Here is a 14,611-nt window from a genome sequence, read left to right as displayed (position 1 = left end):
TCTATTAATGAATAGTTCATATCTTACTTTGTATCAAAAGAAAAAAATTATTACACATACCAAATGTAACATTTTCAACTTATTTGGAGTTCCTGCAGATTGGCCATTTATTTTTCCTGCAGACTTCTACAGGGGCAGATTCAATGAAATGTTAAAATAAATCGCTGACACATGGTGGACAGAACTTTGCCCCATATTGGCCAGTTTTACAGTTTCACCAAATGGGATGTTCATCAGATGGCCTGGTCTCAAAGTGGTTGTGTGTCTATGGCTATACTGTTAGTTAAGAGAGCCATGTTTTAATACTTGATAGGATAATACTTAAGTCAGGATAGGTGAGCAAAGTTTGGTTTTGATTCTAATTTCACTTGTGGACTCCACCTATCTTAGGAGAAATGGTACCAATTTTCATTAGCCAATTTTTGAGGGAAGCTTCTGTGGAAATATGAGTTCACTGACCCTGTGTTTTCAATTTCCAAAGTTTGGAATTTTCAATTCTAAAAACTATGTTGGTGATTCTTCTAGTGTGACAGCATATGGTCATTCTTATTTCTATTAAACTGTCCCCATAGTGATTTTCACTTTGATGTTGGGGAGGGAATGCAACTTACTTGGAACAGCTTTGACCACAGCATTTGTCCAAACTATACAGTTCATCACAGGAAAAAAAAGGAACAGTAACATTACAAAAATTCAGAACTCACTAATTGGCACTTTGTAGGGAGGCATTTTAACTTAGATTGAGAAGAAAAGTACAACTGTGCTATTAATCTAGCAAGGCTTTGCTAAGCAAATTAGGAGTATATTCTAATAGCAAGTGTCAGTGTTCGTCTTATGTGCAAGGCACAGTGTTTATCAGACATGCAAATGAATCACCTGCCTAATACAGAATCATATCTAAATATTATAGTCACCTGATATGAATAGTTTGTTAGCATGTACATCTATATAAGTTCTGGAAGTAATACAAATAATTGTTTAATCAACCCATTTCCTCAGTGCAAAATAACCTTTCCTGGTCATTTTGACTAAGTTCAAACTAGTGAGGTATAACTGTGCTATACCAGTTACAACTGAGCCCTAGTTTGGCAAGAAGGAATCAGAGTTTGTCATTTATACCAAGTGTCAAGACGGTAGACTAATATTACAAACAAACAAACAAACAACAACAACAAAAAAACAAACCAAAACCAAAACCAACAAAAAAGCCAAAGCCCCTAGCGTGAGATACAAATACAAACCAATTACCTGCTCACACTGGTCCACGCCAACTGGCTTGCCATCGCTGCGTACACAGCTCAGAAGGCGGGTCCTGATACCTTGTCCGCAGGTGGCATTTTCATTCAGCTGGCATGTGCTCCACTCTACAGGTATAGGATCACCACACTGAGTTTCAGAATTATGGTCATGTGAGCAAAATACAACAAACCTTTGATTATTTGCATTGGTGAGGCAGGATAGCATATACATAATCCCAAAATAACTTCCAGGTGGCTTCAAAAAGCCATGCAATTCTTTTACTGAAAAACAAGTAAACAACCAAATCAAAGTGAGCTACCTTCCTAAGTTTGCTTTCTAAAAGTAAAAAGACAGATGGTTTGTTGGAGACCGTGTCACTGTTGTGCTGAAGAGGAAAGGAAAGACACCAACAAGGATGGTAAAGGAAAACTAGTTACGAATCATCTGTTTGCTGGGGGATAACTGATAGAAAAGGAACCCAGAGATGATGCTATTGCTTAATGTAACCCGAAACTATTTTCAAGGAACAAATCCAGTCATCTAAACCATTTGGTAAAGTTGGTACAGTGGAGCTTAAGTGTCTTAAGACACTTGCCTGAGAAAGGAAAGAGAGGTACCTCAGAACTACATGAATGTTACAGAAAATCTAATTTTTTTCAAATTATTGTCTCAGGAGAGAAGGTTTTATTTATTCATTCATTCATTTATTTAAATTTTTTTTAATTATTTTTGAGAGAGAGAGGCAGAGTGTGAACAGCGGAGGGGCAGAGAGAGGGGGAGACACAGAATCCGAAGCAAGCTCCAGGCACTGAGCTGTCAGCACAGAACCCAATGCAGGGCTCGAACCCACAAACTGTCAGATCATGACCTGAGCCGAAGTCAGATGCTCAACCGACTGAGCCACCCAGGTGCCCCCAGGAGAGAAGGTTTTAAAGATCTGGATAGTTGCATTGCAAACTAGACAACTGGGAGTCTGAATGAATTATGCCATAATTAATCTGATTCTTAAAAAAAACAAAAACAAAAACAAAAACCAACTCTTACTTTTGGTGTGATTAGAAAGAATGGTCTTTGATGATATACATCAAGAACCTCTTTAAGGACACTTCCCATATTTGATAAATGACCTACGTATGAGTTTAACGGGAATAGTAAACCAATGCATAGTATAATCAGTATTTTAAAGACATGCTCTTCCAGGAAAGCAAATTTCACTTATTTCTGAAAAATTACTATAAAAATCAAGGATCTGAAGCACCTTTAACTAAAGAAAGAGGGCAAATACATTAAGTCATCTTTCACCAATAAAGACAATCAGACTGCCCCACCCCACCCCCCAGAATTCATTATGAAGTTTTCTATGTGAGAAATATCATAGTGCCACTATGACCTCAGTGTGGAATTTGTTTCAGAAGAGACTATTACTTTGCCTCGGCAGGCCTGTGGTAGTTTGGCTGTCAGTACTGAATTCAGTGCCGAGACTTAACATGGTTCCACATTTTGTGGCATTTTGCATGTCTGCTCCTTTTGGGAATGGCAGGCAGCAAATCAATGTAACTAAACAGTCTGTGGTATGAGACACAGGAGAATCCTGAGCAGTGGCTGAAAAATGAGGCGGAGGGATTCCCAGTGCCTCTAAAGTATCCCTGTCCACTCAGAAGTACAATTTATCCTATTGAGACCCACTGAGCAAGTACACCACAAGCTTGAATTTCTTGAAATAAAAAAGGCCATGAAAGAGCTAAATTCTATGACAGCATGACTACGTTCTTCCCTAAGTGGTAAATTATCCCCTGCTGTGTATTTTTGTTATTGTGGTTATCATGGCTTAATTCAGCTCTTTTCTGAAACTTTGCCAAGTCTTTTGAAGCATCTTGGAATTTGGAGATTCCAGGTGGCCTTGCTGAAGCTACATGCCAAGTGCGGGCATTTCTTTCTGTGAAGGGACACTGGAAACGTCAAAGCCTCGGCCTTGCGTGCAATACACTCTCACATTCTACTGTCAGTCCTGAATCCCAAGAATGAAGACACACACACACACACGCACGCACACACACACACATTCTCCCATTAGTCAATGTTCAGGGAAAATAGAATGGCTGTGGGTTTCAACCGTACCTGTTAGATTGTACTGGAACTGGAAGCAATTTTCATTGAGGAGGCAAGGCCGCACTTGCGAGTCTTCAGCACATGACCTTGAATTCAGTGAGGGCCTTAGCAGGTGGCGGGTTCTTCTCTGTGTTGAGTGGGGATCACAGGACTGTGAAAATCAAAGAGCAGACAGAGTTAGAATGGACCCATAGTTAGGTGGCAAATCATGTATGGTTATCTGTGTACATGTAAGTACTTGTGTAACAACTACAGGGAAGAGACAACTGAGAGTGTTAAATATAATACTGAGAAAATAAAACTATTTTGTAATTCACTATAAATTGGTATTTTGTTTGTTTTTTTGCACCTAACAACTCCTTTTCTAGGTTATGGTGAAGGCTACATTTCTGTCTTCCACGTGGAATTAGGCACATAGAGACTATTTTCTTCAATTAAACACACTCTGTACTCTCAAATAGCCTGCCACATAGCAAGAGATAAGTGCATTCTTGAATGTTTCAATGGATGAGAAAAGGAAGACAATGTCCCCGTGCCCTCAGATAGCCCAACAGAAATAACCATGCAGAAAATCTTAATGAGAAAATAATTGTTAAGACCCTGGAACGGGTATATACAGAGAATTATAAAATCAAGATTGCCAATACACCAGAACTTCCCTCATATTTGGGAGGCTGTCTGATCCACAGGGGATGAGCCACTACACGTCATATTGCCCTTTAAACAAAATGGATGTAAAAATGTGACCTCCTGCGAATATCACTTTGCCCATGGGACCTCTTACAGCCTCAAGTCATATAATGCCCTTGAGTCAGTAAACCCGCCTGCCACATTTCATCCAACTTTTCTAGCCATGGTGAACCTTCAAGTTCCACCTACTGGAATCATCTTTCAACTGTCTAAAATCCTATCCTTTCCCTTCAGAACACCAATCAAGGCTTCATCATTGATACTCTTTCAATAAAGATAAATTATTTTCCTCCTCCCTGAGCAAATTTCCCCCCATGCTCAGGAATTACTCTATAGGATTTGTTTCTGAACATATATACATACACATATACTTCTATACTACACCTGTCCTTATAATAATGCCATGATTTCTTTATTCCCTTGGCTCCTTCCTTTCTTTATAAACTGCTTGAAGCCATGATACGTTATGGTTTCTACTTCCCATATCAATCTCTAAAAATCTTGTTCAATAAATACCATTAAATATGGTCACAACGACACAATTCAAACCCCCAAATCTGAAGAGGCACATAGATGCCTAAACCACAAGGGAAATAAAAGTCTCTGAATTAAGGTTACCAAATCATCATTTCTATATTGGATGTTTTAATTATTTTTATTCCTTTTACTTTTTCAGATATTATAGCAAGAACACAACCTATAAACTGAATCTTGGCTATTAATCAAAATGATAAGGTTGGATTACACTGAAATATGCAGAAAAATGATACAAAATTTTATTTTTACTTATTTTTAATTTTTTTTTAAGGTTTATTTTTGAGAGACAGAGCACGAGTGGGTGGGGGGAGGGAGGGGAGAGACAGAGGGAAACACAGAATCCGAAGCAGGCTCCAGGCTCTGAGCTGTCAACACAGAGCCCGATGCAGGGCTCTAATTCACAAGCTATGAGATCATGACCTGAGCCAAAGTCAGATACTTAACTGACTGAGCCCCCCAGGCACCCCACTTTTCTTCTAATTTTAAATGTTTGGAGCCATTGAAACACACTTTTTTATCCATGTAACTTTCTAGTTGGATGATCTGTCAATACTTTTAAACTAATTTTACATTTTAATTATATCGAATTATCTCTAAATGATAAAGAAGGGCCATCAAAACCAGGTAATTATACTTAATTATCAGCAAGTGAATCCCATGATAAATGTTTACCAATAATTTATTACTAGTTCACCAATTAATTTGATTGTTTGTTCTCATAAGAAGGAATAAGAAGTTAAATGATTTGCCAGTGAAAGAAAAATGAAGGTATCTAGGTAGATACCCCTGATTAGTGTTTTACCGATTTTCTACCTTCTAAAAAAATCAATGTTGGAACCAAATGAATAAGTGTTAGAACTTATGTACCTGTTTAGTCTATACAATCAAATAAAGCAAACGAGATAATAACACACACACAAATTATGTCACCTTGAACAATTTACTTATGTATGATAGATCTTTGCTTATTTAAACTTGGGCGAGAAAAGTGGATAGGGGCATGGTGTAATTTGATGATATTTAAGAATTTTCTCCCTCAGAGCTCACAGTCTATCAATCTTTAGTTAGGTGGGATGTGGTTTTGAAATATTCAGTTAAGCCTAACCCATAATTCATAATCATGTAGACTTCCATAATTACTTTCTAGAAATTAATATATTGAAAACCAACACTGCGTCTAACTCTCCTACTAATTCTCTATCCATAGAAACAGTCAAAAGGGAAAGTATGGGTGAGGGGAATCCACAAACACAATCCAACCTAACCTTAGGCAATATTTTTATGTTCCACTTAAAAAGAAAAACTGCCCTGGCACTGCTAAGAAGTGATAGGTACGTTAGTGTTCTCTCCTTATTTCTTTCTATTAGCTATTTGTAGGAAGGTTATGAAATAATGACTTAGTCACAAGGGAGCTGGAAGTAGGGCTCAGAAAAAAAGAATGGTAAAGGAGGCTTATGTCTGGATGATTTCTTTATTGGACCAAGACTCCTCAAATACAAACCTGAATCTCCTCTCCTCTAGAGTATTTATGCAATGACATATTGTTGGTTTCCTAAACGAAGTTGAGAAAGTGATGTGTGGATAACTAACCCAAAGTCAACTTTGGGCCAGTTTTATTGTAAAGATCAAGGTTATATAGCTAAAGTTTACTTGCTAGGGAAAGAGATGACCAGTAAGAACCAGTTAGTCTCTAGTAAATAAGCCCCCGTTATGAGACTGGATTTTCTAACTTATTACCTTTGAAAACCAGCACTTATCTTAAAGTTCAATCCTTCCTTATGACATTGTGCTTTCCCACCTTTTGTTCTCTCTAGCAATAGGGCCTTTACCCTTGGGCCTGACCTGAATATTTGTATTCATCTGTCAAAATTAAATCAGATATCCTATGGGAGAGCCACCAATGACTCCCTTGCGCCCATAAAAATGGAATAATCTCATTTTTTAAACATTTCCACTGTATATGTACATGTATCAATGTGTGTGCATTCTTTCCCATGGACTATTTGAAGAGAGTCCATATCTTAATTTTCTTGGACACTGAAAAGCTTTTTCTATGTCTGGAATAAAGAAGGTAAATAATAAATATTTGTTGTATAGGATAATTTGGTTCTTCCTGGGCAATAATACTGGATATTTGTAAGCTGCCATTAGAAGACAAACTGGACTATGATCATATTTCCTGAATGTAAGGATTCCACAAAGATTTGCATATCTGATAAAGAGAATGTAATCTTCTAATTATCATACATTTTCCAGAAAATCTAGTTGACATTTCCTAAAATAATAGCATCTCTCATTAATAAAACATATCAGTAAATGAGTTTTGATTCACCACATAAAAGATGACCGTTAATTCAGGTATTTTAAAGAAATCCAGATAAAAATGTATAATTTGATATTTTTCTAACACCTAATTATTTTTTAAGTTTATTAATTAATTTTTTTTTTGAGAGAGAGAGACAGCGTGAGCAGGGAAGGAAAGAGATAGAGGGAGAGAGATGATCCCAAGCAGGCTCCTACTGTCAGAGCAGAGCAACACAGGGCTTGAACTCAGGAAGCGTGACACCATGACCGGAGCCAAAATCAGGTGTCAGATGCTTAACTGATTGAGCTACGTAGGCATCCCTCTAACACTTAATTATTAACAAACACAATTTGAAAAAACTTCACTTAAATCCAGGTACTTGTAAACTTAAGTAACTCAGTATATTTCTTACGTGGAGATGAGCAGGAGCAAAGTCTAGCCTTGTCAACTCCCACCAGAGACAGAAAAATGAACGCTTTTATTCTGCTACAGGCTTTATCTGATTATTGTGAGACGGTTTCTCCCTCATTTTGTTGATTAGCCCTACTGACAGTAGCTCTGCTGTTTCTTTCCATCTCTCTCATGAGGCAGAACTGGATATATAATGCTTTTAACTTAAGTTTTCTTATTTGGAAAAATGGGGTAAAACAATTTGCAAAATACCCCTGCAATGCTTTGTAAGGAGATTTTTCATGAAATTAAATCCTGATCCTCTTTCCCCACGTCCTCGCCAACATTTGTTTGTGTTTTTGATTTCAGCCCTTCTGCAGGTGTGAAGTGATACTACATTGTGACTTTGATTTTCATTTCCCTGATGATTAGTGATGTTGAGCATTTTTGTGTGTCTTTTGGCCATTTGTACGTGTTCTTTGGAAAAATGTTTAGGTCTTCTGCCCATTTTTAAATTGTATTTTTTTTGGGGTGTTGAGTTGTATAAGTCCCTTATATATTTTGAATATTAACCCTTATCAGATATATTGTTTGCAAATATCTTCCCTCATTTAGTAGGTCATCTTTTTGTTTTACTGATGGTTTCCTTCACTGTGCAAAAGCTTTTTACTTTGGTATAGTCCCAGTAGCTTAATTTTGTTTTTGTTTTTGTGATGAGCACAGAGTAATGTATAGAATTGTTGAATCACTATATTATACACTTGAAACTGATATAACACTGTATGTTAATTATACTGGAATTTAAAAAAAAATAAACTCTGATTCTCAAAGGTCGAGAAGACCTCTACAGGAGAAAAATCTGGGCCTGAAGAATTGTTATTTATGCCTCTCATGCTTAAAAATATTCTCAAAGATTCTGAGAAGATGGTTACAGAAGTGAAAAAAAAATCTTTGGATATTCCAGTGCAAGAAGAGCAAAGACAGAGCAAAGACAAAGCAAAGACAGAGCAAAGACAAACTATGAACATATGGGGACCAGTGACTGAAGTTATAGGACCTGTGTGACATCAGCATCCAATAGGGGAAAGCAAAAGGTACAATGAGGCATCTGCCATACACAAGAACACCAAAATGGAAAACTAAACCTGAGCATAGGAGGATTTTGTACATTCTAGAAGCAGATGGCTAGAAAGGGGTTCATGGAGAGATTTTGGGCATTGATGTATTAACAAGCCAAAACTCCCTTCCAAAATAGTTCCCTGCACTGAAGAGAAGTGGATGAGAAGAGTTTCCTAAGGGAGCAAAATAGGGAAACTACCAATAAAGGAAAAGAAAGGACCAATAAACAAAGAGGGAAGGATCCAGTAAATCTCACATAGTAAGTTGCTATAGTTCCGAACACTAAAAACAAAAGAGGGAAAGAATGAACGTGCCCTGGACCATGAAAATGAAATTAGAAAAAAGCAATCCTCAAATACACTCCCCCCCAAAAGTTCACAAAACTTGATTTCACACACAAAAAAATAAGCAAAGAAAATGATCAAATTCAAATCCCAAACAACAGTATTATGAAAAAAGGTAATAAAGGTCAAAATAGTGTCCCCATAGATAAGAAAGTACAGTAGAAAGACACGCATGAAAAACAGACATGCATGCAAACTACTACTTCAAAGGAAACAAATAAGAATTTCAAAACTGGCACAGATATGAAAGAACAACATAAATAAGAATTAGACACAGATTTTTAGTGACAGAACTCAATAAATAGAAATAAAAGAAAAAGCATTTTCAGAAATGAAGATGAAACTAGGAGAAATACAAGAATAAAAAAATACCATTTTGGGACACCTGATTGGCTTAATTGGTTAAACATCCAACTTTGGCTCAGGTCATGATCTCATAGTTCGAGCCCCACGTGGGGCTCTGTGCTGACAGTTTGGAGCCTGGTGCCTGCTTTGGATTCTGTCTCTCTTGCTCTCTCTCTCTCTCTGCCCCTCCCCTGCTTGTGTTCTCTCTCTCTCTCAAAAATAAATAAACATTAAAAAAATTATATTTTTTCCAAGAAAAAAAAGTGGAGAAAAATGAGATAAAAGAACATAGAGATAAAAGAACAAGAGATAAAATAATTTGAGAAAAACTAGCAATTAGAAAAGTGAGGCAATACAGATGCCACATGCATATAAGATTTTATGAAGAAGAAAACCTAAACAACAAAGCAGAACTGAAGAAGATTCAAAAAAACTTAAAAAAAAAAAAAAGACTCAACTACTTATTGAAAGGGCATCTCAGAATAACTAATACTGAGACATATCCTGGTAAAAGTATTAAGCTTTAAAGAAAAAGAAGGAAATATTCTATGAATATCTGGACAAGACTACCAGATGGTTTATAAAGGAAATAAAATCAAACTGGTCATGAGACTTTTTGACAGGAAAACATACCAGCTATTTGAAAGATGCACAAAGAAAACAAAGAAACACACAAAAATGATTCAAGGATTTTAGATTCAGCAAAGCTGATTTTCAATTAAAAGACAATGCATAAACTGTTAACAACATGCAAGAACTCAAGGAATAGTGTTTCCAGGAGTCGTAACTTAGGAATTTAGGGGACACTGAAGTTTAGACAACCAAAAGGGCTGAGATGACATTAATCTAAAGACTTGTGGTGAGTCAACTTTACATGTAAAATTTATAAGATATAGATAAAATTCAAACGTAAAAACAAATGAGAAGAACCTTTGAAAAAAAAATGAACATTTTAAAGTACTTGTGTTGGTAGCTGGAATATTGTTATTCTGGGAATGTTTTCTGTTACATGGATCAAAGCAAATGTGTAATTACGATATACTTTTCTTTTATTGCCAGTGTCCTTGAAAAAGTGGATTCTCAGAATAGAAAAAAAGGAGATATATATTTAATGGAGAATTTAAATGAACTCCTATAGTTCATCAGTATGAACCCCTGAAGGTTTTCATTTTCAAAATAAATGAAATAATCGCATGTATTTCTAACCTCTACCACTGAAGTGGCTTTGGGACACTTAATGAGTTTAATGAGATTAATGAATGTAAGCTTTCTGAATTATTAGAGCTGTGGATTTTGCAAGTGCAGTGAATTCTTATTAATGTATTTTGCACAGCTAAAAAATTGCATGCAAAAAGGAATGTTTACTATGACATCATAGCAAAACTGATCAGAAATGAAAATACCGTAAACTAAAGTTACTAGTCAGTCAGAAGGGGCAGAAGTTGGATTCCTGGGCCCTACAGTGATGGGTTCTGTTTCTCTCTGCACTTTACCCCACAATTGAGGGGTCGAACAAGACATACAATCCCATGTATAGCAGAATAACCTCTATAGCTTTTGTTTGTCCTTTGAGATATTAAAAGGGTAAGAAGAGTGGAGACCGAACCATAATCTGGATGCCTAAAACCCCCAATAGCAACAGGTAACATTTTAGACTATAAACACATGCCTAGCACTGTGGTAGACATTCCATGGGGATTAGCTCAAAAAGCCTTTCAACCTGCTACCGATCTAGGTTTATTTTAATATCCTTATTTTTACAGATGATGAAATTAAAATCCACAGAATGTAACAACATAGTAGGTGCTCAAGCCAGGAGAGGGCTAATTTGCTCTTCAGTATCTTCAACTGTTCTGCTACTGTAAAGTAGTGGTACTTGTGGAGTAGGTTGAGGTGGGGACAGTGGGTACAACAATGTCTAAGAGAGTTGTTTAGTGACTGTGGTTATTGTGACTGCCATTTATTTTAACCTGGAAAGCATTTAGTATGTACAGTAGTCATTAGAAATGGAAAAAGAGAGAGAGACAACAGACACAAGGAACTTTATAAACTAAGCCAAAAGCAAAGTAAGTCACAGTCTGAGGTGTGGGGGAGTCAATGTAGGGATGGGGCAGTGAACAAGACTTATTGCCAGCCTTTGAGTAGACCACAGTTCATAACAGATGCTCATAGGCTAGGGACTGACTCATCATATTTAGAGAGTTAATTGGAAAGAGGAGGGCCACGTGTCTCAGTGTAATGAAACTGACAAGAGCAGAGGCAAAAGCTATCATATCATCAACACGAAATAACGTTCCTGGTAAAGCTTTACTACCCTAATGCAAGGAGGAAGTTGGGATGACAAATAAATATCTGGGGATTTTTGCTTAGCTAAGATGTTTGGGTAAGGATTTTATAATAGTCCGGGACATCCCCACGTAGTCCTTCTGCTTGGTATTTTAGGACACTAAGGAGTTGTGAAGGTACAAATTTATAATCCAATCAGAGGCCTTGTAACAAATGAATGATGTATGTCCTATCCAATCACTATTTATATATTATAAATGGTATACCGTGTTCATATTATTATTGGGGCTTTGGGAATGAAGAAAGAAGAATGACCAAACAGAGCCCAAAATAAAGGCCTACATTCTTCAAAAATGTCCAAGTCATGAAAGAAAGAGACTGAAGAGACCAAAGGGATAGAATCAGTAAATGCATTATGGTCTGGATCCTGTAATCAAAGGACTATAAATGCTAGAAAAGGAATTACTGGGACCATTGAGAATTTGGGAATATGGCCCAAAGATTAGTTGCAAGTACTGTCGATGATAAATTTCCTGAATTTGTTAACTATGCTGTGATTATGTTAGAGAATATCCTTATGCTTAGGAAACACATACTGAATGGCCAATAGTAAGGGAATAAAGGGCATGTTGCCTTCAACACATGCTCAAGTGGTTCACAAAAAAGACCGTATAAACACACACACACACACACCATTATTTTTTCACATATATGTATCTACGTGTGTTCATGTGGAGAGGGAAAGAGATGCATGTCTGTGTGTATGAGGCAGGGAAAGATAAAGTATATGACGCAAACTTAAAACCTGATGGTGTGAATTTTCTGTAAATTTGAAATTATTTGGAATTTTTTTTTCAATAGCAGAATTATAAATGGCACTGGCACACTGATATTTAGGAAGTGCTTGTGAAAAAAAATATAAATGAAACACGAAGTCATAAGTAACTATATACCACCTAGACGATCCCTAGGTGACAACTGCTATGTGAACTAAGGGCAAACAAACTCTTATCTTCAAACTCTCTGTCCTTCCCCTTGCCCCACCCCCGACCCCTCTGGTCCTTCTCTTCTTTAATTTCCCTATGATGCTTATTTCTTTTTCTTCACTCTAAGCCTCATCCACTCAAGAAACAAATTTAAAAACCAAGCCAAAATTAGCAATAAACTGCAGTTGGGTTCCTGGTGTGCGTTGGACCCCAGGACACTGTCTGTAATGAGAATGTCAGACAGAGTGTTGTGTATGCCAGCAGTGCAAGAGTGCTGGGCCCCTCTTCCGACCTCCGAAGACTAAAAGAGACTCAGTTTTGTGATATCTGTTTTAATGTCTGTACCCCACCTAATCCCAGTCCCCACCATAAATCAGAGGGACTAAACAATGCACCTAGAATGAGTCTAAGATCTCACTCTCTACTTTTGCCTAACCTTTCACTCCAAAGATCCTTGGGTCTCTTTCCTCTCAGGAGAATCTTATCATTTTTTAGCCAAAACCACTTGATCCACCAGAAGAAGAAGAGTGTTATTAAAATTCTATACGTGGGGCTAACAATACAGAGTACACCCACATGGGAAGCTGATGTAGGCTCATTCTTTATAGGCACCTCATTGCTCTAGGCTTTTGCTCACACGGAATGTTTTCTTTCCTGTTTTTTTTCCCTCCCTCCATCACTCCTCTACTCCACTTTGCCTAACTAATTATTACTCATCTGAGGTTTCCAGATGTATATTTTCTGCCTAGAAAACTTCAGAGATTCTTCCAGCTGTGAAAAAGTGGGCCAATATATGCTGACATGACAACTTTTGTTTTTTCTCTTTTAACGGCTACTACTCTGTTGAAATTGATTAGAAATATTTTGCATTCCTCATTAGACTGTAGCCTGCTTGAGGGATCATTATATCCAAATGTCTAACAGAATTCATCACTTAGGAGGCACTTAATATTAGTCCAATAAAGAGTATTTACAATTTATTTTTGTACTTACATGCTAGAAACTGTGCTAAATTATTTACATGTATTATCCTTACTATAACTTCTAAGTTGTGCATAATTATTTTAATTTTACTGATTTATTCAGGTTAAATAGCTTTCTCAAAGTGCCAGTCCTAAGAAGAGAAACAGGAAGGAAAGAGAATACAATGTATTTGGGTTTTTAAAAAATCTCAAATTTATTTCCTATAAATGTTTACTCAACACTTTTGTATACTTAGCATTTGCCTTTCAACATGGCATTTACCATCTAGAGAAAAAGATATGCAACCAAATTGAAATCCATTTTATCTGAGGGTCTTCTGAAACAGGAAAAATAATCGGGGGGAGGGGTTCATAATTTGGTCTCTATACAATCTGCAATTATAAAATAATTTGAAGGTAAAAGAACCCATAGTATTTTCATTTGCAATTTCAGAATTACCATTTTTCTATTTTTCCCATATAAGTGTACTATCTTAAAACTTAAAAAAAAAATCTACAGACACATATGAAGAACTAAGGAATACTAGTGAGATAAGGTAAATCTAATTTAACCATATATCCTTTAAGAAAACATAGTTCACATAAAATTATTCACAGTTTTCTAGGTAATATGGATACTATAACCAAAATGGAAAGGAGGTTAAGATTTGGAGAGCAACATGTAATTTTTAAAAATTTGAAGTATGTATAAAAATCACCAAGATATCTCTCTGATCAGACATGCCATTTTATGGAGAGTTCCCCTGGCAATCAATGCTATAGTGTGTCATAGGGGTAAATATATTTTCACATTCTATCTTACCAACTTGAGGGATTGAAATGTTGCAGAGGCGGACTTGTAGGGTAACCTTCACATATGGTAAACACATGTTTAAAATTCAAAGTAAAAATATGGCCTTTTCTACTTGGACATGAAACCGACATTTGGGATGAAATCAAAATCACAAGTAAAATGGAATATAGATCACAAACCTGAGTTAAAAACCATTAATACACAGTAGTTGGTTACTAAAGTTTTAATAATAGCCATCATAATACTGAAATATCATTGACACAAAAGACAGCTCTTCATAGATCAAAGAGAGCAAATGAGTCATTTCAAAAAATTAAATTTTATATTTCACTATTTCAAAAGTTAAAATAGTCACTCTTTTCAGACTTCTTAGACAAAACTCCACTGGCAGAAAGCTCAGCAATTAGAAATATTACAAGTAAACTTGGGGTCTGACTGTGATGGTTTAAATTTTTCAATATTATTAATTTTTGATGTACTTGTAA

At 36.4% G+C, this 14,611-nt stretch overlaps 1 protein-coding gene across 5 annotated transcripts in view; it reads right to left on the bottom strand.

Annotated features, from left to right (window-relative positions):
• Nucleotides 1-14,611, bottom strand: part of THSD7B (thrombospondin type 1 domain containing 7B) — a 1,494,436-nt gene that overhangs the window by 41,270 nt on the left and 1,438,555 nt on the right. For all 5 annotated transcript variants that reach the window (XM_086718478.1, XM_086718480.1, XM_086718479.1 and 2 more), the window contains 2 exons: nt 3,358-3,499; nt 1,249-1,364 (listed from right to left, as the gene is read on the bottom strand). In XM_086718478.1, coding sequence (XP_086574604.1) covers nt 1,249-1,364; nt 3,358-3,499 — 258 coding nt within the window. The remainder of the gene's footprint in view (nt 1-1,248; nt 1,365-3,357; nt 3,500-14,611) is intronic.

This window comes from Puma concolor, chromosome C1 (assembly GCF_028749965.1).
Source record: "Puma concolor isolate L17-30 chromosome C1, mPumCon1.1.hap2, whole genome shotgun sequence".
Lineage (NCBI taxonomy): Eukaryota > Metazoa > Chordata > Mammalia > Carnivora > Felidae > Puma > Puma concolor.
Note: the sequence above shows the minus strand (reverse complement) of the source record. Positions and strands in the feature narration are given on the sequence as shown.